This window comes from Alosa sapidissima, chromosome 11 (genome assembly GCF_018492685.1).
Source record: "Alosa sapidissima isolate fAloSap1 chromosome 11, fAloSap1.pri, whole genome shotgun sequence".
NCBI lineage: Eukaryota > Metazoa > Chordata > Actinopteri > Clupeiformes > Clupeidae > Alosa > Alosa sapidissima.
The window spans coordinates 2817138-2841903 of record NC_055967.1 but is presented as its reverse complement, the minus strand read 5'-3'; the positions used below and the strand labels follow the sequence as shown (position 1 = coordinate 2841903).

Genomic DNA, 24766 nt, shown 5'->3' with positions numbered 1-24766 from the left:
TAATTGTGTGAATATTTTATTATTTATGTACAGAAGGGATTTTTTTTTAAATATAAGATACCACATCAGCAACACAGACAGTTAAATGTTGTCATATCGAGGATGCTAGATGTTAACAGTTTTGGCTGGTTTAGTTTCACCCAGTTCAGCTTCCAGATAGCGAAAGCGACGATGACGACGCAGGATCTCAATGGCCTTCTGCTCTACAGTTGAGGGTGTGATACCAAGATCTTCCAGGCCAGGTAGTCCTGGGAACTTCATGTCCGTTGTGTGGAACTGATGAGGGAAATACAACACATTTAGCTTTCCGACACCAGACCCTACACAAAAGCCTATGGCACATAAGGATGACCACTCCTGTTCAAATTATTTTTGATCATTATAAAAATACTAGTAATTTTGCACATACCCTGTCGATTTTGTCACGAGTTGTCCAAGGTTCGAATGGGGTTCTCTCAAAGAAGCTGGCAATGAAACTTAAATACAAAAATAAATAAATAAATGATCAATTAACGACAAGTAATATCAAGTTAAATATCAATTATTTTCATAAACAAAACAATTTAGCAACATACATAATAACTACAAGAAGAGCACAGACCTTCATAAAGGTTACATAGCACATTCATCATTCGTGTAGCCACAAAAGAAAGGTTTTGGACAACTCACTCCTTGACTGGCAAGATGGCGGGGAGCAGAAGTGAGTTCAAAACCTCTCTTTTTAGTAAACTATGTATACACAAACAATGTTCTCAATGCTCTAATGCAATGTACATAGAAACGTTTTTCATCTTTGGGAGCCCCAAACACATACCAAATTTGGTGTGTGTAGCTGAAACTATGTCGGTGCTCGGGTCCTATTAGTATGTAACTATGATCTGTTTATTCTAGCCCAAGAGGTGATTCTTCGCCGCATCATCAGTAATTGACATCTCTTAAAAGTGATGATGGACAAATAGAGAAATTATATGTACCCCATACCAACTTTGGTTCTGATGCAGTAAAGTGTTGCAGAGATACATGTACAAGCTCATTTCCTGTTTGGTGGGATTTTTATTGGCTGGGTCGAAACGTAGCGATAATAAAAAGTTGCCTGGGAGTTTCCACAACAGTGTGCAGGTCTCTATCCTTCTTTAAAATATTTAACAATAAATAAATTAATTAATACAATAAAGACATATGCACTGGATGTTAGTTTAGTTAGTTTTGCACTGGAATATGAATTAGTGAACAGGTTCAGTTAGCCACTTGACTATGTTGATAGGGCAATTGTGAAAGCTGACAATAGATGCAAATTGAGAGTTGTTAGTGATATTCTGCTACACCACCTCAATCTAAGTGGGAGAGGTCATTAAACATATTTTAGAATGGCTGTGAACCAATATTAATTGATTCTTCCTTGGCCTATGCTACACATTTTCACTAAGTTTCAGGTTTCAGTTTAAATTTTGTGTAATCCTGTGCACAACCAGAAAAACCGCATCAAAAACATAACCCTTGGCATATAGCCTGGCCATAATCCTTGGCAGAGGTAATTAATTCATCTTGATACTCACTGATAGAGCGGACGAGGCATGGGGTACGCAACAAAAGGGCGATGGGCAACTGCATAAGCGTATTCGACCAGATCATGCAGCAGATACCTGTTGGGTCTGCAAAAAGAAAATTATTAATTGCCCAAGGGGCAGCTACAGTCAAAAGAACAAGCAAAACATTATTGTTATTTGTCTTACCCAACTAGGGCATATGTTTTCCCATTGGCGTCTGGGTCTTTGATGGCATTCACTATAGCCTTGGCAACATCCACCACCTTCAGAAATAGGGAGAAAAATAAGACTATGTACTAAATAGGCTCAAGTCAAGTGCCCATCAAGTCAATCAAGAGCCGGGACAATTTAAACACTTTTTAATTAAATGTAATTTACAAAGAGATAGTGCCACACTGAAAGTTAATATTTTGTCACTAGCAACCTACATCTATCCTCTGTCAAATAGAGTTGTATGTTCAGCTCTAAACAAAACCGTTCAGTAATTATTTTAAAGAAGTAGTTCGGTGTGATATTGACCTAAAGTGTGTTGAAACATGATACCGAGTGTAAACTTGTTTCATAGCTCATCTTGGCTTGTCCCCTGTACTCCGAAATCTGGCACTAGCTAGCCGATGCTACCAACAGGTTTTCAATGGGGGTGCCTCGGCCATCGGGCTAGCCAAGCAAATAAATCACTGTTTTACACCATTTACGAGGCTCAAAGTAGCTCCACACATCATTAGTAGACTTCCGAGGGCCCTGACATTTAAAACGAGAAATTGAGAACTTTGAAAAAGTACTGGTAGTTTATTTACAAGACGATTTATACAGACAGAACCTTCAGGAAGTTTTAGTCACGATAAGTCGAGCGACGAGTACAAATGAACAGGTATGATAAGGGATCAGATAACGAAAATAATTCCGTGGAAATGCATGGATTCCAGTTGCTTCCAGTAGCAGCAACTGGAATCCATGCCATTTCCATGGAATTATTTTTGGTTACAGCCCTAGCTGCAAATGGAAAGATTCTCTCTCCCCATCTCCCAAAATACTCACATGAACAGGCTGCTTCACAGTCTTCTTTCCCATGGCAATAAGGGGCACAGCTTTCCCAAACCAGCGCATGTCTTAAAATTAAATACATAAATAAATGATAATGCAAATAAACATAACATTTTCAACCTTTAAACAGGAAAAATAATGTAATAAGGACAAATAAAATGAAATGGTCTGAACAAGGAATTTGATTTAAAACAATTCAGACAAGCCTGTACAATGCAGGGGATTAAAGTTAAAAAAAATCTTTTGAATGAACTTTTCTCAAGTCATGGGCTGTTCATATCTACCTATAGAGATAGCACCCTTATTGCAGTTGCACCCTGTTGGTTTTTACTGTACAAAAAAATGCAAACAGCAAAGTAAAGGGAGTATTCACCTTATTCACACAGCGACCATTATTTAAACCAAAATGAGGCTACAGGGTACACTTACTATATAATTAATGCCACCCACTGGCAACTGCATAGAACATAACAATCCTATGGTTTGTATATCCTGTAGCCTCGTTTTGGCCGTCAATGGCCGCCACGTGAATAAGGCGAATTGCGAGTGTTGTCTTTGATGAACAAAACAATATTTCAGCACCATCCCTGACCATTGCTGACCTTTTCTACTGCAATAATCATATTGTAGAAAGGCTTTAACTTACACTCTTATTTAATTACTTCAGGCCAAAAGTGTTTAAAGGGGAGATTTTTTTTCTTGTTAATATGCAATTCAACACCAAGTCAAATATATAAAATCAAGTTTGCAAGACGTTTGCAGAACATTCAAGATCTTGTCCATATTTCTATTTGTTACCTCATCAGTATTTAAAGGTTGTATCAGCAATAGCGGGGATACGTCACTTCTGTTGATGTTCAAACAAAACAGAGAGCTAGCTCGCTACTCCGTCCCCCTCCCTCCGGTGCAATTAAAATTCGCATCTCGTCGGTTATTGGTTGAAACACTTTATTTTGCCTTTGAGTGGTTGCTAACCCTTGTTGGTAGCAATTGTTTTTGTGTACAGATCTCGGAGCCTAGGCTGTCTACAGAGAGGCGTTTTTGACGGCCTACTTATGGGGCAGGCAACTAGCGGATCGTATGAATGTGATAATTTATGTTTGGGGCTTTTTTGGGCCTGAAATCGCTGATACAACCTTTAATGAAAACAGGAGGTTTGTGCATTCGATAACGACAATCTGGAGAGGGCGCTCTTGTCTTCAGCAACAGATTGTAAGGTTGACAAGAGGTTGCGATATGGTGAGGGACAGGTCGAGCAGACGTGTACTTTCTGAGCGCAAACACCGTCAGCCATGTAGCCTATCTCTGTCATGGTGGCAGTTGCACCAGGTAGGGAAGATGTGTCCTGAAGAGCATGAATGTTAGCCTTATGGCGGTCTTCAGATTGGTGACGTACTAAAACTTTTTTCCAAATTTCCTCCATAAGCAGTTTTCTTGCAGAAAACCCCTGGCACTTTCATTTCTTTACACCATAAACTGTATGGCTTGCGGTTCTCCCCCATTTCCAACAGCCAAGCCCATCTCCATTTATTTTTTAACTGTTTTGTCTATCTCAGACACCTTGTGCCTTCCTTTAGCAACAACGCATCCATGACTGCTAGTGGCCTTGCCAAATAATGGTTAACATTAGATGCACACAAGTCATGACGCTAATATGTGAGGTTCTATGGTTTTATGCAATACATTAATAAGGTTTTATAGCAAAGTTTTAATTGCATGGTTATTTTATGTTAACATACAGTGATAACCTACTGTCGTTAAAAGTGTAACCAAAATAGGCTACAAGGCTGTCTGTGCGTTATAGCACAACACGATTGACCCCCTTACACAACGGTTCGCGATAATTACAATTAGTCTATTGCATGATTGTATTATTATTATTATTATGTTATGTTAACACGCTCAGTCAAAACCTTCGGTCACAAATTGTGAAAGATTGTGGACATGTCATAACAGACATGATAATAATGCATTCGGTAGGCTACGGTTTATAGTGAGTCACTTTACACAAAACGTTAGTTGCATTGATTAAAAACTAACATTAACATAGCTTGCTATGCCACCCGATGTAGCCTATCTGTTCAAGGCATACTGTAGGTGGCACCCATATGAATGACCTCCCCTGACCTCCCTAGCCTACACTTCTTATCTCCCTCGCACATAGAGCTCACAATGGATCATATCCAAAAAAGTTCAACGGATTGGCCAACTTTATCAGCCGTCTCGATTGTGTCACTATAATCCAAAAAGAATTTTAGAACGTTCTTTACTCCTCCATAAAAAAAAATAAAAAAAAACACATTTAAGTAAACGGATCGGGCTAAATGACAAGCGTGTACATAAACAGTTTTAGGTATGTAAATATTTAACATCACAAAATTCACATTACCACCCCCCCATCCATTATTTTTTCCTCATCGGATCCGCATTGATCTCAAATATGGCATTTCTAAAACCAAATTGATGGAAATCCGTTGTACGACTGAGAACTGTAATTCCTGTACAAAGACTCCGGTAACGCTTTAGAATAGCATGTGCTTGACCATGTAGCCTAGAGCTCCACAAGCCTGACCTTCTATCTTGCTATCTAGCTTGAGTTAGCTGTGAGAAATGCACCTTCAAAACTGATGCAGCAAGCAGGAATCGAACCCCGGTCTCCTGCGTCACAGAGTGACCTGTTACTGACTGAGCTACATTCCTATATGTTTTTTTGGCAGAAAATGTTCATATTGATTCTATATTCCGATAATGTTCTATATCATACCATCTATGCTTTTTACAAAATTTGTCTCTGATGGAAAAGTTGTGTTTAATTTCCATAATCTTTGTTCAGTGAACGCATAAAACAGTTTGTCAGTTTGTCAGCAGTCTAAAACTCAAACCCGCGGGCCTGAGTTTGACATCCCTGATATAGAACATTATCGGAATATAGAATCAATACAAACATTTTCTTCAAAAACGTAAAATGTAGCTCAGTCAGTAACAGGTCACTTTGTGACGCAGGAGACCGGGGTTCAATTCCTGCTCGCTGCAATCAATTTTGAAGGTGCATTTCTCACAGCTAAATCAAGCTAGATAGATAGATACAGTAGATATATAGAGATAGAAGGTCGGGCTTGTGGAGCTATAGGCTATGTGGTCCTCGCTTTAGATTGGGGGGCTGCAAAATTTACTACAAATAGGCAAGAAAGGTCATATTAAGCGTATTAGCTATCCACTTCTTTGTCTTATACACCATTAACAAGCATTAACAAGCTGCTTGTTAACACTTACAACTGTTAACAAATATGCTTGTAAGTAACTTAAAAGGCTGCTTGTTAACACTTACAAGCTGCATGTTAACAGTTAATGTTATTAAAGGATAACAACCGTTAACTAACTGTTAGTAATAAATTGTTAACTGCTTATAATGCACTGTTAATACCTAATAAGCACATGTTATTCCAAAGCATTACCAAGACTCCTGAATTTTGACCCACAGTTCACTGAAATAACAAAATCCTCAGTTTACATTAACTTGTAACCAGTAACTAAGAAATAATATACAGCCTTGCTGAAAGAGTATGAACATACTAGCAAAATGATTGAAGAAACGATCTTCTCTTCCAAACTGCTCAGATGGCTTCATAATGATAGCATCGGGGAACTCATCCCTCACGGCTATCTCTCCAACTGCCTGCAGGTAAAAAAAGCAATCAGAAATGGTGACAAAATAACATCAGAAATGGGGAAATGACTGCTCTGAGAATATTCCCTGGTAACCACCTAATTTCAAGGTATTTTCAATGATTAACTATGATTGTTTCTTCAGTTTGAAGTCAGTTAATCTTAAATTTCTTAAAAACAACAGTTCACGACCTAAGATATGGTAAAATTACAAAAAAAAAAAAATCCAGTGCAGAGTCGTTCTTTACTGACCAACTGCAGCCACTTTTGTTTGTGTTTATGTGTTTGTGTTAATGTGTGTGTGTGTGTGCAAGCGTAGTGTACAGTCACTAAAATGAATATTATTAATAACATGTAATTTCCACTGGGGTATATAACTGTACAAGTAGAAAGAAAATGAGATGTCCTGCTGGGATATACTAACTGGAAGGCAAATCCATTAGTAAAAATATAGCCGCAAGCGGCCATGACGACCCGAGCACGTGTGGCACCGCGACCCCTGCCATTTCAGAAACCAACAATGCACTCACATGGTGCGAGTGTCAATGCACATATCTGATGTGTGTACGCAATTTGTTTTTGCAAGTTTTATACATTGGAAACACTTGCTCACTTCCAGTTGGGTGTGACGTTTTACAATGTGATGATGGTCACTAAGTGAGTATGTGTCAGCCTGTGTATCTGAGTGTGTGTGTGTGAGTGTGTGTTTGCGCATGCATGCATGTGTGAGTGAGTGTGCATGCATGTGTGTGTATACACATCTTTCCTATGTTTGCAATGTACAGGCAGGTCAGTGTTATTGTATGTGTGTGTGTGTATGCGTGTGTGCATGTGCATGCATGTTTGTGTGCGCGCGCACAGATTTTTCCCATGTTTGCAATGTATACAGTGTTTTCTCTACATTGATTTTGGAGTGGCGGCATGCTACTGCAAAATGAATGCCGCCACAGTATCAGAATTGGTACTGGACGCACAATGTATAGTCACAGACCGGTTGCTTTTTAAATGATCCTGCCCCGGTGGCCGCTGCTCACATTGCAATTTAACAACTAGAGAATGTAATTCCAGGGAATTACGAGTGCATGAAAATGCAAAAATGGCTTCTGAATGAAATATTGTTGAATATTGTCTAAAATATAATCTAAGTAAAAAGATGGAGGTCAGATAGAGAAAAAAGCTGGCGGGGAGTCACAGTTGAAGACAACTGACAGTTGGAATGACCAAACAGTTAAATAGTTGAGTAGTTTAAATAGTTAAATTATTTTATAGCGAATTATTGTATTGAGGACTTATTTTGAAGTTGAAGTTGAGGACAGAGGAAACAGTTGGCGGGAGTTGTAGTTGATGACGACTGACAGTTGGAATGGCTGAACAGTTAAATAGTTGGATAGTGAAAATGGTTAGGTTATTTAATAGGGAATTATTGTAGTGAGTACTGTTATTTTGAAACAGTTGTGTGTAGAGGAAACAGTTGGCGGGAGTCATACTTGATGACAACTGACAGTTTGAAAGGCTGAACAGTTAAATAGTTGGATAGTTAAAATGGTTACATTTTTTAATATAGAATTATTGTAGTGATGACTTTTATTTTGAAACAGTTGTGGGCAGAGGAAACAGTTGAAAGAAGTCAGAGTTGACAACTGACTGTTGCTAGAGTAGTTATGGTGGTTGCTATGCTGGTTGCTAGGTTAATGATGTTGGTTGCTAGGTTTTAACTGAATATGGTTGGAATTATTGTAGTGAGGAGTTTTATTTTGAAAGTTGTGGGCAGAGGAAACAGTTGACGGGAATCAAAGTTGATGGTTGCTATGCTGGTTGCTAGGTTAACTATGAATGTGGTTGCTAGGCTGTTGCTAGGGTACTTGAAGTCGTTGCTAGGTTGTTGTTAGGGTGTCTATGGTGGCTACTATCAGAAATAAAGGAGTTACTACAGTGGTTTGCTAGTATAATCATATTGGTTGCTATGGAAACTGTCAGATGCTTAATTTCAATGGTTGCTAAATTGGTTGCTAGGTAGGTGGTGGTTTAATATAGTAGGCTAGAGGCTTAGTTGATGATAACTGACAGTTGGAATAGTTGAACAGTTAAATAGTTGGATAGTTTAAATGGTTAAATTGTTTAATATAGAATTATTGTAGTGAGGACTTTTATTTTGAAACAGTTGTGGGCAGAGGAAGCTGTTGAACAGGATCTGTAGTCTTAATAGAGCCATATTGTATACTTAAAGCCTGAGACAGACAGTTGCTGGAGGTGATCGGAACACTTGGCATAGGATTCTAAGTTCCCTACTGTGATGTCATAATCGCCAATGTTAAGTCTATGGGGAAATTTTTGTAGTTTTTAATTATTAGTTTAAAAAGTATAAAAGTTACAAAGTTGAAAAATACATAGCTGAAGTCACCTAAGTAAGACCTACGCAACGCAGTTTGAATGAAGTTTCTATGTTAAACGGTTGAAGCCGCATTAAACGCACAAAAAGCGTCAGCGGAATAATAATAACATATAATAAGAATAAATCGGATAACAGTAGCACTCTAATAAGAAGAAATTGGATAACAGTAGAGTGCACTTTCATGCACTCTAATAAGTGGACCGGTTTCACGCCACACGTGTTGATGTAGCTTAAGTTTATTGTAAAAACATTGACTTTCTTCTGCAGTGTTTCCTCTTCATTTTGTTGTGGAGTCCACTGCTTCAGAATTAGGGCAGCCGCACAATATTGTCCATAATATTAATTAATAATAAATTATTAATTTATTATAAGTTTCAGACCGTTCATTCAATGCACTGTGACACATTTCCTGTTTATGTGGCGAGATATTAAAATCATAACATTACAACATATCAAAAAATCTCTTCACAATTTAACATCAGCAACATCTTGGCATTATGTTTGCCAAATTTCACATGAATCTGACAAACCGTCTAAGAGGGGTATTTGGGGTAATTGATCATGTGACATCAGTGTAATTGCCATTCTTTCTGTTGCCAGTTGCTGGCGCTATGCCAAAGATGCATTATGGGCATGTGAATATCATACCTATGGTATTCAATGACCTGTGAAATGTAAACATTTCAAGCAATTAGGGTTGGGTATCGTTTAGGTTTTATCCGATACCGGTGCTAAATTGATACTTTTAAAACGGTGCCGGTGCCGAAACGGTGCCTGAACCGGTACTTTGTTTTAAAAATGTTTTAAATTAAAATGGTCTAAAGCATGAATTGCTTTTTTTTTTTTATTGATAAAACAAATTTGAACATGAAATTGAACTGTTATATTCAATTTACTATCAATATGTCATTGCTCCTACAAATAATACATTTAAATGTTAAAACAGCTTGCCATGCATGCACACTCTGCTTTCAAGTTTACCCAGTGTAGGCGGTTTGCCATAAGGTATGTTAAAACCGCTTGTCATAAAACTGCCAGGTCATGGACAACGGCATTTGCAAGCAAGCAAATCTAACAGGGACTCTGCTTTCCAGTTAATTCAGTGTGTTCCCAAATGCTTCAAGAAATGTCATGTCTTAACCCATAACACGCAGTAGTTTTGAACATGTTAGGTTACATGTCAGTGTTGACGTGTTTAGCCTACATATACCTACATCAGTGTTTCCCCTACAGTGTATTTAACAGCGGTGCAGCGCCGCTGCAACATAATATCACGAGATTCACTTAACACACTGTAAAAGCACAACGGCCAACGTCATCTCGAAATTGTTTTCTGAAAGTCTTGAGTAAGTTAAGTGCATCAAATCCGCACTTAGCCTCTCATTATTCAGGACATATATGCGGCATGATGTGTCAGGTGATTACAAGCCCAAAGACAAGTCTGCAGCCCATATGGCTAGCCTACGTTCTGAACACGGTTACATTGTTTAGCTATCCGACTGATGGGGTCTTGCTCCGCCACAGTGTAGCCTATGGTGTCATCGTTCACTTGTAGGTTACACAATAAATAGCCTACTTATAGGCCTGGTGACAATAAAAAATGATATTAGTTATATTTCATCACAAAGCTGTTTGTATGCCGTGAATTCGCTTGTAGCCTATGCCATATGTTAAGCTTGAGCAATTCCTCTGATCCAAAGCCTGCTTTGACACATTGACACTAATGTGAAACATGCATCCTCCTCTCCTAGCCTACATCAAATAAAAGAAACCAATTCATGATTACCGAAATGAATTTAACATGGGGGGGGGGGGGGGGGGGGGGGGGGGGAGTTTGTTGCGATTTAGCCTACTGTTGTGATGCGGTTCCAGAGAGATCCAGAGAGCTGATTTCCCAAAGATGAGCCTCCATCAACATTCAACGACAAATTATTAAAACGTAAGTAATGCAATAGAGTAAACCAATGTGCTACAAGGTGTATGGTCTTAACGTTAATTGTAGCCTAGACTTGTAACGTTAGCGTAGGGCTACATGTAATGTTTGCATGGGAAAGCTAGGCGAACACAGTCTAGGCCTGTTTAAACTTTCTGATAGTTAAAGGAAATATGAGCATATGTTGGCATATACGTATAGCCTAAATTCTGTCCACTTAACTATAATAGGCTATCACAAACAGACCTTTTCTACGTTTGCGGCATTAGACATAGGAGCCTACATTCTCTTATCAGAAAGACGTGTTCTCATAACTTCAGCGTTCTCTTGACGGTGAGACGAACGGTCGCACTTCAATCAAGTAGCCTAGGTCCTTTTCGAGTTAATTGTGAGTGAGTTGTATGGTAACTGTGGGAGTGATGTATTAGAAAAGTGAGTATTTACTTTTTTATACGTGGGTTTGTTGTTTTGGGACTGAGAAATAGACTACAAGGAGAGCATCTGGCTACGTGCATGCGTGTCAGCATTAATGGCCCCCCAACAATTCAATTCAATTACCAAAGAGCCTTAGAGATGTTCTTTGAAAAGCCCAGAAAAATTAAGTGCTCGCAGATTGGGTGTGGCCTTTGCCATTAAGACAAATTTAAATAAATTGTAAATAATCTTTTTCTGGGTTGTGCCATTTCATTTTTCTTCTATCATTTTTAACCAATAATGTAAAAGAAAGCTGAAAATGTCCACAAAAGAAACACGAAGGAAACACGAAGGTACCCCCAAGTAATAGCACCGCTGCTGGAAAAATTTCTAGGGGAAACACTGTACATATTTATGTTTTTGCCAGCTTACTTTTAACATTATCTTCATATTCATTGTGATGCTATATGGGCCTCATGCACATGAAAGATTAATATGCTATTATGTTGTTTAACACACCGTGAAATAAAGTTTTTTTAAAGTTACAACGATATTGTGTAACGTATAGGCTAGCCTACTGTTGATGTTTTATAGCCTTTTGCTTGTGTGTAGTTAGGCCCACTGCTAGATTTTGACAGGAGCTCGCGATATCGCTTTAAAGTAAGCTACGCAAGCTGTCAAACACTGTCCACTCGCCTATGTGGTGCACCCCTCTGGTTTATACATCCAGTGTTTATCATGTTAACTAACTGTATCTGGATGTGTTGCTATCAGAGCAAGATGTTAGAGATGGCACATGACATGCAGTAATGCCTCGGAAAAATGCTACAGATCAAAACGAAAAACGATGGTTCCATGCTATCCATGTGGGGTTACATGCCCACCAAGTTTCATGTACCCCGGTCTTTCAGTGTCCCGGGAATCCTTGTTGGTGTACGGTCACTAAATGTACACATAAATTATTTTATTGTAAGGCCCCCCATGAAGGAAAGTTCACAAAACTTGGCATGCATTCGGAGGGTGTCATAATGATCCTACACTTTCAAGTTTGTGCAGTTTTGACCATGTCAGCCAGAGATATTGTGATGAAAACACCTAATTATTTGCTTTTTCATTTTTAACTAGGTGGCGCTATACATGAAATAAGTGGTAATGGGATGGGTTGACATGCCCCCTTAAGACCAACATACAAAAAAAGGTGGACCTCCTAGGCCCTACGGTTCTCGAGATATTCACAGAAAACTGTCTCCGGCCACCTACAGGCCAGTTGGTGTATAGTAACATAAATTAATTTATTTATTGTGTGGCCCCCCCATGAACGGAAATCCACGAAACTTGGCGTGCATTCAGAGGGTGTCATAATGATCCTACACTTCCAATTTCGTGCAGTTTTGACTATGTTAGGTCACAGATACCTGCGATTACAACACCTCATTTTTACTTTTTTGTGTTTAACTAGATGGCGCTATACATGAAATGAGTGGTTATGGAATGGGTTGACATGGCCCCTTGAGATCAACATACAAAAAAAAAAAATGGTCCTCCTAAACCTTACGGTTCTCGAGATATTCACAGAAAACTGTGTCTGCCCTACCCTCCTTTCGGGGGGTGCAGTCCAGCGGGGGGGGCTACAGATCAAAACGAAAAACGATGGTTCCATGCCATCCATGTGGGGTTACATGCCCACCAAGTTTCGTCTACCCCGGTCTTTCAGTGTCCCGGGAATCCTTGACGGAAATTTGGACATGCAAAAAAATCTGACTAGACCTTCGCTTCGCGGCGGTCATAATAAGGGCGATGATGTCATTAAAAAAATGACAAGGTATAGTGCTGCAGAGATATCAACCTGAATTAGCATGCTAAATTACTAGCCACAGCCCGACAGGTGTCATAATACCAGTTTCGGCCATGGGAGGCGGGCAACATAACCACCAGCCAAACTGCAATACACGTGTCTCGGTTGTTACTCTAGGGTAGACCAACTCACTTTCTGGAAGTATACTGCCCCCATCTTTTATGGAATATGGAGTATGAATTGATTTTTTGCCGGACATTACACATGGCACCTTTAAGCACCGAAATCCACGTTGTTATTCGATGCAGTTACTACCGTTTGCGTTGGCACCGGTGCCATATTAGAACCGTGTTTCGGTGCCCAACCCTACAAGCAATGCATGGTGAATGCACATTTATTGTTTATGTGGAAGGGTTAAAGATCATAGTTTAGCCATTTCGTCAAATTACAACATATAAAAAAAACCATCTCTTTTTAGAATCAACAGTATCTTGGCATCATATACCAATTTTGACATGAATCGGATGAATCGTCTAGGAAAAGTGTGTACAATTTGATCATGTGCAAAACACACAAAATATAAATTACCTCACTTCCTGTGGCCGTGTCTAATGCCATGTATATACAAAAGTTGTTTGTCTTGGGGAGGTATACACTTACCAAATGTGGTGTGTGTAGCTGAAACTATATGCCAACCACAGGTCACAGTGACATATGGGGGTGCTATGGAGTCCCTGGGCCACGCCCGGGGCCAAGCCTTTGTCCCTGAGTAGCGGACGCAACGACTGACGTGTGTACCAAATTTCATGAGCTTTCGACCATGGGAAACACCTCAACAAAGGCAAAGTAAAAAAAAAAAAAAAAAAAAAAATAATAATAATAATAATAATAATAATAATAATAATAATAATAATAACCCTTACAAAAACAATAAGGCTTCGCAACGTCTGTGCTCGGGCCCTTAAAACAAACAAACAAACAAAAACAACTTCACACCTACCTTATTCCTGAGGTATTTGGATGGGCTACGGATATCTGCATTTAGGTGAGACACGTGGATTAGTTTAGTGATTCCAGCTTCACGGGTGGCTTTAGCAATCTGCTGTGGGATTGTCACAAAGACATCTTCAAACTTGTAATTTCTTTAAAGAAAAACACAAAACATAATTTAGCATTCCTTCCAATGACATCTTCGTGACATAATGACAGAAAGCAGAGAGTTTTAAGTTAAATAATTTCAAAAGCAGAGCTCCAGACTGCATGACCATTTTTGGACACAAAACTAGACTCACCAGTTGTGATTTGCAAATATTAACTATGTTAATCTCCAGGATAGCCAGACAGATAATAGTGATGCTGATAAAATGAAACAGCTCAACGAATAGGTTCAGGTTAGCTGGATCAAAATATATCCATGGCTCAAACAAAACAAAAAAACTCCAAAAGGAAAATTAGGATGTTTTTCTTGTTAGGTCAAGAATTATGAACAAAAATGATTTAAATTGGTCCAGTATTAACTCATTGAATGCCAAGCTGTTTTCGGGAGCTTTGTCCAAGAGTGCCAGCAATCTAGACCATTGTTGATGATTTTTGTACAGCCACAGCATATTCTGTGTTATAGCTATGAACACATACAATAGCTCGATTAAAAGGTGAGACTTTAAGCTCTCGGTCGGTGCAAACCGTGTATTTCTACACGCCTCTGTTCCTGAGAAATCCCAAGTTAAACAGTGGCTAGTTTTCATCAAAATCGCTGTTTTTTTCTAGAAATGGAGATATAACGTCTTTCATGAAATATGAAGTGTTGCCTGTTACTTACTTGTGTAAACTTTCCGGGAAGTGATCAGCGAGACCTGGCGAGACTGCCACCTAGTGATAGACCCACAAAAATGGCCTGGTTTTGACCTGACGTGCATGAGTCACTGATTCGACCCAAAGCGGCAACCGAGTTATGATAAAATGTCCAGATTGTGCGTTTTCATGAGTTTCATTTCCATTCATCACAGAGTTCCCAAAATTACATATAAGGTGTGAGAGTGTCTAGTTTCGTGATTTTTTAAAAAAAGCTAAAAATGTAATATTACGTTTTTGGCACTCAACGCATGGGACTCAATGAGTTAAGACAGAACGCTATAACACTGGCAATAACAATAATACCATGGATTCCACAAGGGATCCCACCCATTTTCACTAGCAAAATGTCAAAACCTTTGCATGACTTACATGACCTTGATTGAAATTTCTATGACTTTTCACAGCCTACAAGTACTAAATTGCTTACTGTACGCCACAAGTTAGGGCCATTTATGAAAAGTGGCAAGATTGGATGAAATGTGTTTTCTCCTCCACCATTCTATATCTATGAAAGAAGCAATCAAACTTCCAAGCTTTTATGACAATGGTGGAAGCTAGCACAAACCTTGTCTCCCACTCTCTTCCCACTAGGTTAATCACCACATTTGAATGAGCGATTGCCCGTTTGATAGACTCCTTGTTGCGGGAATCCCATTCCTGAAAAGTAACAAGGGGTCACTGAAGTGCAATTTTTGACCTTAAAAATAATTTAATTTAAACAAGGAAGCTTTGTCTCAGAACTATAAAACTCTATATAAATGTGTGTATATAAAGTATATGTATGTGCCTGGCCAAAACAAAGCAAATATGTAAGAGCCACCCTGTGGGGGCAGTGCTATGATCTGGGGTTGCTGCATATACTGTATGTATACATTTTGACCAGTAGTGTATTAAACTAAAAAGTTCTGGGGCAAATTCAAGGAGAAGTCGATAATCAGGCAATTTCCCATAATTTTGGGGTGCTGATTAGAAATACTTTGTTTACAAAGTGTGATCACTTTCAACAATAATAATTTGTATAGCAAGTCCCAATATTGTTTTATGTTGAAATATGTACATAATCAGTAAAGACATCTCAGCACTAAATTAAGTCAGGCTCAAAATATTGTTTCTTTTGGTTGATAGAAAAATCAACAAAAAGAAATAATTAATAGAATTCAAATGCATTTGCAGAGGGAATTTTGGATATCTTTTCATTGAATTTGCCACTTTAAGTACCACTTTCTACCACAAGAAGCACTAAAGTCAATGTAGTGAAACATAGAAGTGTTTCTATCACTGATCAAATCAGTGAGAGGCTCTTTGAACTAGACCCTGAATCCATTTTGAGTACTGAATTACATTTACGAAAGAATGGCCATCCTCATATCAACAAGTGGCTCAGTAACAAGTCCTCTGGTTAACATTAATGGTTAAACAAACAGCCAGCTCAAGTCTCTGAGTGCTTACATTAAGACAACAGGGTTTATTTACCTCAACTAAGCAACTGTAAAATACAACTGATGTTGCCTGAGACACTAATGGCAGCCCAGATTTCTTTCCATCATATCCATGTTTTCCACCTACAATTAGCCTTGAACCTCCACCACCTCGGTCAAACTTTTAGAGACCAGTTTCCCAAACAAGCCTAGCCGTAGACAAACTCGACACATCTACTACAGCTAGCGACAACTCTGATGACGTGTAATGGTTAGGGCTGTCAATCGATTAAAAAAATTAATCTAATTAATTACATACTCTGTGATTAATTAATCTAAAATTAATCGCAAATATAATTTTTGCTGTGAAAGTATTTTAAATATACTCATATATATATATATATATATATATATATATATATCTCATATATCACATATATTCAAATGAATCATTGAATAATCAGCATTAGTGACATTAAAGTTCAAAAACTCTTTTATTATTATTTTCACTGTTCAAATAATGGCCATAATAATCTATGATATGACCTAATATGCTGAGGAAATAATTCAAAAGTGCTTTGGGAAGAAGTTTTTTTTTTCCACATACAAGGCATTTCAGGCCACAGATATAATCTAGGGGACACAATGAAAATAAATTAACACTCCCATCAATGTCAACACTTATTTCTTTGCATTGATGTGCGACTATAGAGCTGATGAACTCCGGCGATATGCAAATTCCTTGCTGCAGACATTGCAGAGGACTTTATTTTCAACGCTTTATTTTTATCAACACCATCAGGCCGTTTTTTAAAAGAAAATGTTCCAATCAATGATCCAGGCAGCACGTTTTCTTCTCTCTCCTTCATTTTACTGTCTAATTTTTACTGACTAGAACGGCTCGGGGTCAAAGATCATACGGAATCGATTAATCTGCACTAATTTTTTTAATCAGTTATTTTTTCTCAAATTAATTAATCGAAATTAATCAGTTATTTTGACAATCCTAGTAATGGTATAGTAGTGGTGTCTATTCAAAAGGAATATGTTCACCCATACCCTTTTCCACTCAAGGGGCAAGGGGTAGGAGTAGGTGAAGGGGTAAGAACAATAAATGGGATTGTCCTTAAGTCACACTTGTCTCTTAAATATGAATAAAGATGGGACTTCACATGTATATTAGCCTGGGTGAGCTCAGATTAACCTGTTAGTCCATTTAAATTTGCTCTGCAGGTTCGTCTGAAAAGGGTCCTATTGACGTCTTTCCGAACCACCAAAAACCCCATTTTCTTTTGAATTGAGTAAACAACTGCATTTAAAACCTTAGTTTAAAAGAAAGAGGTGTTTGCTGGACTTCTGAAATGATTTGGTAGGAGTTTAATGCACCAATTTAAATTTCACTGCTGGTTACCCCACTGGAAGTAGTAAAAAAGGGAAGTTTGTAAATGGGTGTCAATGGGATCCTTTCTACACGGACCTGTAGGGCAGATTCAAATTTTGTCTGGGTTCATCAAACAGGTTCGGTCTGAGTTCACCCCAGCTATTTGTGTGTATATTCAGTGTTGACAATTGCTTATTTTCTATAGTTGAATGCATCCTTTGTTTACCATGAAGATGATTTGACCAAGGTCACCCATAGGCCTCAGATACATCAGGTCATACTGGTCACAGCGATGAGGAACCACTATCTGTGAACCCATGCGTCCTTTAAAGAGAGAAAAAATTCCAGTTCACACGGACAAAGCAACACAGCAAAAAAACTTTACACCCCATCAACTTGGTAACATACCATTACCAAATTAAAATGTTCCAGAACAGGACATCAGTACCAACAAACCTACCTGACAATAACTGATGTTACTTTTTTTGTTGTTTCATTTTACCGTACCACATGGAATTAAACATGGTACATGCCACAGCTTTGAGACACAGATAATAACGATGACAATAAGTAGAGGCTGTGATTATGATGCCAGCAACTAAACCCACCAAGTCTATTCACGACATATCGGCCAAGGAATCCAGTAGCTCCAAACACAGTAGCAGCAATGCCACTTGAAGAAGAGCGACCTCCTTTTCCCCGGGGAATGACAGCATGATGAATCTTTCGGTTTTGCACGGTTACAGGTATAGCCGGTAGCACCACAGAGGAGTAAGTGGCTGTCAAAGAGACACAGACAATGGTTTTTCATAATCTATATGCATTTCGGAAGACGATACTTGTTTGGTCAAAATTGCAATGCAATAATCCATATGCAACTGTGTTTACTACTACCCCTGCTGTATAACTGTATACATTTTGAATGGACACGTAACGTAATTTGAAGGTAACGTTAGCCTAATCATTGGAGGCACCTAACTCAACACACACTGGTTAGCAGCCAGACTCTCATCCCAAATTCACCTAAGGCAACGAGTAACGAAACATTGATTGAATACCTCCACCTTGACTATTTACATACATAACGTTAACGTTTCTCACGATAACAGAACAGCTTTCGACGGATCATACTGGCTAGTCAGCTAAAGAATTGGTCGACACTGGAAGCTCAGGTTACTTCGCTAATGTTAGCTAGTTAATAGTTAGCACAGCAATTTTATCTTCGGGTAAACAAGATGTCACTAAAAGAAGTACATTTTTCGTTTATATCATATGTCAAGAGTGCGTGTATTTATATTTAGTAACAACAATTAGGTCAATTAAATAGACATTCGCATATCCTTACCAGATATCCTCGGAAGGACACTCGGACGGCTTGCAACTACGAAGGCCGCCATGTTTTTGTAGAATGTCAACCCAGTCCTACTTGAGCCTCTTGCTTTATGGTGGTTGCTAGCTTTTATGGTGCAATACCGCCACCATATGAACTGGAGTCTGGATCAAAAGGTTGCCCCCTATTTACCATAGATATATATACCAGAGCCAGGGCTGCCAACTTTTCAAAAAACCTTGGAGTGAGATTTGGTGGGGCCAACCAAAATTTTGCTGCGGAAATTTTTGTTTGGCTCATTCAGCATTATACCGTACAGTAAAAAAAAACGTACATCAGTAGTTCTCAGGTGTAGGGACCAGGCATGGACGGATTATGAACTTTCGGGCCCCTGGGCCCACATGTATTAAGGGCTCCCCACTAATTGTCGCATATGTGGAAGGGGGGTTTGGGGGTCCTCCCCCAGAATTTTTTTCATTTGTTTGATGTGATTTCCTGTATTCTGCTGCATTTCGGTAGCTTAGAAATCTAGACACACCCTAGCGGCAGCAAATTACATTTGCTTCCAGGGCTAGTCTAGCAACTCTCCGTTGGCTTGTGAGCTCGAAAAATTAAACTTCTATCAGGCCAATCAAATCGTCTATAGAGTCGTTAGGGGGGCATAACATAATGATTGATGGCAGAGTTGCAACGGTTTGGCTTGAATTCCCTGCTACTTGAAAACAAAGAAGATGGATATTGCTGTTGGCCAACAGTGTGACGCGAGTTAAGCTTGTTTTGAGATGGCAAAAGTTTGAACTAGCCAACTAGCTCCGCTGGTGGGAAAACGCATGGGACTCAGTGCTGTCCTATTGCGTGCAGAGGGAATTTGAAAGACAACCGATTATCCCGCCCCTCGGACTGAGCACTGCGACCCATTTTAATGTGGGTCTGGCTCGTCAGGCTAGCATTTTGGGGATGGCCAATACATCTGGCCAATAAATTCAATCAGATTCATAGCCTACATCCTGATGTGTTGATATTGAGGCAATGATTCCATGCAAAGGCTTGGGCTTCAGGGCCCCCTGACACCTTGGGCCCCTGGGTCTGGGCCCGGAAGGCCCGTGCAGTAATCCATCCCTGGGACCAGGGTCCCAGAGTTAAATGAACATTGTTAACAAATGGATCTAGCCTACTACTAGGACCATGGGCGTCAGAGGCATTGTAAAAGTGGGTGGGACATTTCAGAGGGTGGGTATGGGGGTCCTCCCCCAGAAAATTTTTTTTTGGACTAGATGCAATTTCCTGAATTCTGGTACATTTTAACAGGTTATTTAGATACTTCTATATAACAAAATAAAGCCAGCCTACGAAATTAATAAAAAGTAAATCATGCATAATTTAAAAATAACTCAATATATAGGCTACTTGGCTACGCAATAAGGTTTCCATTATAGCACCGTGGACCTTCAATGAACGCATGAAAGGTTTGTTTGAAATCCCAACACTCTTTCAACTACATATGTAATAGTGATCATCAAATACCTCCCCAGATTTCAGTGCCCATCAGTCCCAACATTTAACAATATAATCAAACAGTCCAAAAGTAAATTACATATCAAACTAAACCGAAAATGTCATGCCTTTGAAGGCCTACCAGTATGCCGCTCCAAGAAACGCCTGTCTCAAAAAAAAACCCGCATAAGAAATAAAGGGCTGTCTCGAATACAATCCTGCCCCTAAAGGCCTGTACTTTGTCTTAAGACCCCGGCCATAATTTGAGGATTTACAGTATCTAAGTAGACAAACTGGCTTCAGATATCCAACAGAGTGAATACGAGATTGTGCTGTCAACAACAGTCGCTGTGGTTAGTGATGTGATGCTGTTAATGGGGAGTTTTACATAGCCTAGTGTAAACCTATAGGTTATTATTTATTTGGCGTACCTATAAGGCTTTTTACCTTATCAAAAGTGAGGGGGACGACTGATCTCTTCAACACTGTGGGGGATTTGGTGCTTGTCACTGTGTGTGTGACAGAAGAGGAATGGGAGAATGCGTGTAACAAAAAAAAAGTTTATGAGCGATTTACGCGCAAATGGGAGAATCCAATGAAAATGACAATGAAGCACTAAACAGATGCTGAAAACAGCATTGGTATTTCGCACGGCAAAAGTGGGGGGGTCCAAACTAACAATTTTAAAAAGTTGGTGGGTGTTTTGTAAGAATTTAAGAAATGTTTGTATATTTTAACTTTTAAATGCATCAATCAGGTGCACTTTCAAAATAAATTCAGAGGTCAGACTCGCTTATTTTTATGGAAATATTTGTGCTGTAGTCTAAGCTATTTTGCACTTCAGAATTATAACCATGCATTCACAGGTGGAATAGTTATGGTGATATTGCAATAAGTTCACAACCACAAAAACATATGCTACATTTCACAGTTCAGAAATGTTCAAAAATGTGTGTACATTTCAGCACTCCATGAAATTATGCAGAAGTGGTCACCTGTGTTATTCAGCTAGTTCATTTAAGATAATATATTGGTCATTGTAATGGCCATAGCCTATAGCCTACGTGCTATTCCTTTTTCAGGATGTACCCATATCTGCATGATGTGAATGTTTGCATATGGCTTATGTCAGTCAGGCTTTATATCAATATTTGTGTCTCGTTATTTGATTTTCTTCATATTTTTGCATTAATGTCACTAGGAAGCATGCCTATATAAATATATTCATTTAAGTGGGATTGACTGGAACCTGACAATATACAACATGATAGTGGGATAATCTATGGCTGAGCAATTTACAAAAATGTATGTAGGCCTACTGACAAATAGTTTACATTAGAATACATTATAATTTCGCCCCAATGAGGCTATGTAGAAATGTGTTGCAATTTCAAAACCGGATTACTCAAGAACCACTTATTGCACAGAGGCATGCTTTATATCCTCGTATTCGGTATGGTTTGCTGTTTATTATGAGTGATATTTGGTTTGCCACGTGTTGTGTGAAGGGTTAGTGAGATATTAAACCGAGAGTAATGGGTGTGCACTGTGTGCAAAATGCAAATATGATTAGCTAAATTGCACGTCGGTTCAATTATAATTTTCTCGCGAACCATTTATCACAGCAACTTGGCACTAATATCATTGGAAAGCTTAGATTCCGCTCGATGTGTGATATCATATATAGGAAAAGAAAAAAAAAGGACAAAAGATAAAAAAGAAACAAATGTAAAAAAAATATATATCCAAATGTATTGTCCTGAAATGTTTTGACATCCTTGAATGGATGATGATTATTGTGGACTGATGTTTGCACTGGTTTAGGGTAGCATCAGATAACATTTTTATTTTAGTTTTACATTATGGCTCCATATTTAGTATTTTGAGTAATTGTTAAATATTATGGACAATTAGGGGCCGGGATGTTGGAGCCATTTCTGCTATTCAAGTTATTTGTAATTTATAAGTTAGTAGGAGTATAATTTATGTAAGATTATTTTATAGTTTGTAATATGTAGCGCATTTGTGTCACAGGGTGCTTGATTGTGGGCACGGATTGGGTGCCTCTGCTCCGCCTACTTAGATACGCACACACAGGTGAAGCAGCTGATGAGTTTGAATGAGCTGGCGGGAGTAGAGGAAGATAGTTTTTTGACCGTGGTCGTGATCGTAGCATACTCTAATTTATGTAACATATGCTTCCGAACATAATAAATACTGAAAATAATAACGATACCTACGCGTACAAGACCTCTGTCTACTCTTGCCAAAGTGGATCCGAGCGAAAACGCGTCGGATGCCACAATATAAGTCAAAAAACTCTCTTACAAAGTTGACTCCTTAACAGTTAATCTAACTGTTTTCAGTGTAGTTTTAACTCTGTATTTTAACACTTTTGCTTTACACTGGGAAAATAACTCTGAGAATTTTGCTGTGTAGGTTTAGTTGAGTTGAACCTCATCTGCCAGGTATTTGACCTACCAGGTTGACACTTCAGCGTGAAAAATACTCAATAATACTCAAAGCATAGCACTACCTGAAACGCTCCTGGGATGGCTTCTGAAGTAGCCTAGCATCGCAAATGAGAGAACATTTAGAAAATTCCACAGACAGGGGGTGCTCTTGAACCCTCTCCCCGTCTCTGAAAGCATAACGTTGGCTCAACAGGTAGATCTGTAGATAGGCTAAACTCATTTTTCAGGCATCTGACCGACCGGGTTGACACTTCAGCGTGAGAAATCGGGGGTGTGGCGTGTGAGTGTGTGAAACTAATCAAATGCGTGTGTCTCACGGCCAATGCGTGAGAGTTGGCAGCTATGCAGAGCCGGTATACGGAGAGCCTGGCCACTCCGTATTAAGTCCCATTGTACCGAATTTTGGTTGCAGTTCCACCAGATTTCCACTGGGGGCGATTGCCATGAGGGCAGAATGAATGGGAGTCAATGGAGCTAGACGGCTAAATTTGTGTCTTTCACCTGATTGTCGTTGACAAATCTCAGATTTGATTGTAGTTTGTATAACTTCAACATGGGTTATAGGTCAAAAGTTGAATGAACGAGTACTTATGTCCTTTTGATTTCTTACAGTTTGGGTCATTGTTGCCCAAAACACGCTAGCATTGTGCTAATGAGCGACATCATTGACACATTTGAAAGGCTTTTTAGAACAATTAAGTGACTTTAAAAATATAATACTCCACCAAGTGTATTTTCTTTGCCTCCCCTTTCAAATACAATATTCAAATTACTTGAAAAAAAATTATATCCCGAGAAAAGTGGATTTTGAGGGGTACAGCTCCATAGACCTCCATGCATTCTGCACTCGTGGACGAGCGCCCTCATGTGGAACCACAAAAGGAACTGCAACCAGTTCAGAAACCGGAAGTTTTCCGAGAGTGGCAGTTCTCCCCTTATTAGCCATTCTCTGTATATACTGACTAGATGTCGCCAGAGCCCGTCTACGGAGAGCCTTGCCACTCCGTATTAAGTCCCATTGTACCGAATTTTGGATGCAGTTCCACCAGAGTTCCACTGGGGGCGATCGCCATGAGTGCAGAATGAATTGGAGCTAGACGGCTAAAATTGTCTCTTTCACCTGATTGTCGTTGACAAATCTTAGATTTGATTGTAGTTTGTATAACTTCAACATGGGTTATAGGTCAAAAGTTGAATGAACGAGTACTTAAGTCCTTTTGATTTCTTACAGGTTGGGTCGTTGTTGCACATAACACGCTAGCATTGTGCTAATGAATGACGTCATTGACACATTTGAAAGGCTTTTAAGAACAATTAAGTGACTTTAAAAAATATAATACTCAACCAAGTGTATTTTCTTTGCCTCCCCTTTCGAATACAATACTCAAATTACTTGGAAAAAAATTATATCCCGAGAAAAGTGGATTTTGAGGGGTACAGCTCCATAGACCTCCATGCATTCTGCACTCGTGGACGAGCGCCCTCATGTGGAACCACAGAAGGAACTGCAACCAGTTCAGAAACCGGAAGTTTTCCGAGAGTGGCAGTTCTCCCCTTATTAGACATTCTCTGATGTCGCCTTGACTACTGCTGTTCATTGGAACGAATGCGTCAATCGAGACGCCATCTTGCCGCAGTGATCCACTCCATGCATTAACGTCAATCTGAGCAATAAAATCCCCATAAATCGTCAAAATCTCCAGCAATTATCTAGTTTTTTGGGTTGCTCCAACTGACAGGCATGTATTTATGGTCGAGTCTAGAGAAAACTAAGCTTTTGACGATAATAAAGATACATTTTACCCGTCTAGCCCCATAGACTCCCATTCATTCTGCACTAGCTAGCGACGGCCCCTAGAGGAACAATGAGTGAACTGCAACCAGGTTCGATACAATGAAAGTAAACAGGCTCTCCGTAGACAGGCTCTGGTTGAGGCCACATACCTCTCGTCTCGTTTACTCGTATAAGGTGTAATCTTACCAGAAGTTGCTGTAGATCTGTAGAACATTTACTTCCGTGCTTT

The 24766-nt window shown here is 39.1% G+C and overlaps 1 protein-coding gene across 2 annotated transcripts; it reads right to left on the bottom strand.

The window, feature by feature from the left end:
• Positions 1-24766, bottom strand: ndufa9a (NADH:ubiquinone oxidoreductase subunit A9a). Of its 2 annotated transcripts, none has more exons than XM_042108827.1 (11): positions 24724-24766; positions 18053-18223; positions 17671-17768; positions 15211-15302; positions 13792-13933; positions 6165-6267; positions 2586-2656; positions 1734-1810; positions 1557-1652; positions 410-476; positions 1-276 (listed from the first exon to the last, which is right to left on the bottom strand). In XM_042108827.1, exons 1-11 carry the CDS (start codon positions 24749-24751, stop codon positions 106-108), a joined length of 1116 nt encoding a protein of 371 aa, XP_041964761.1. In that variant the 5' UTR covers positions 24752-24766; the 3' UTR covers positions 1-105. The 2 variants fall into 2 exon arrangements, with proteins under 2 accessions (XP_041964761.1, XP_041964760.1); XM_042108826.1 differs by lacking the exon at positions 24724-24766 and adding an exon at positions 18790-18934.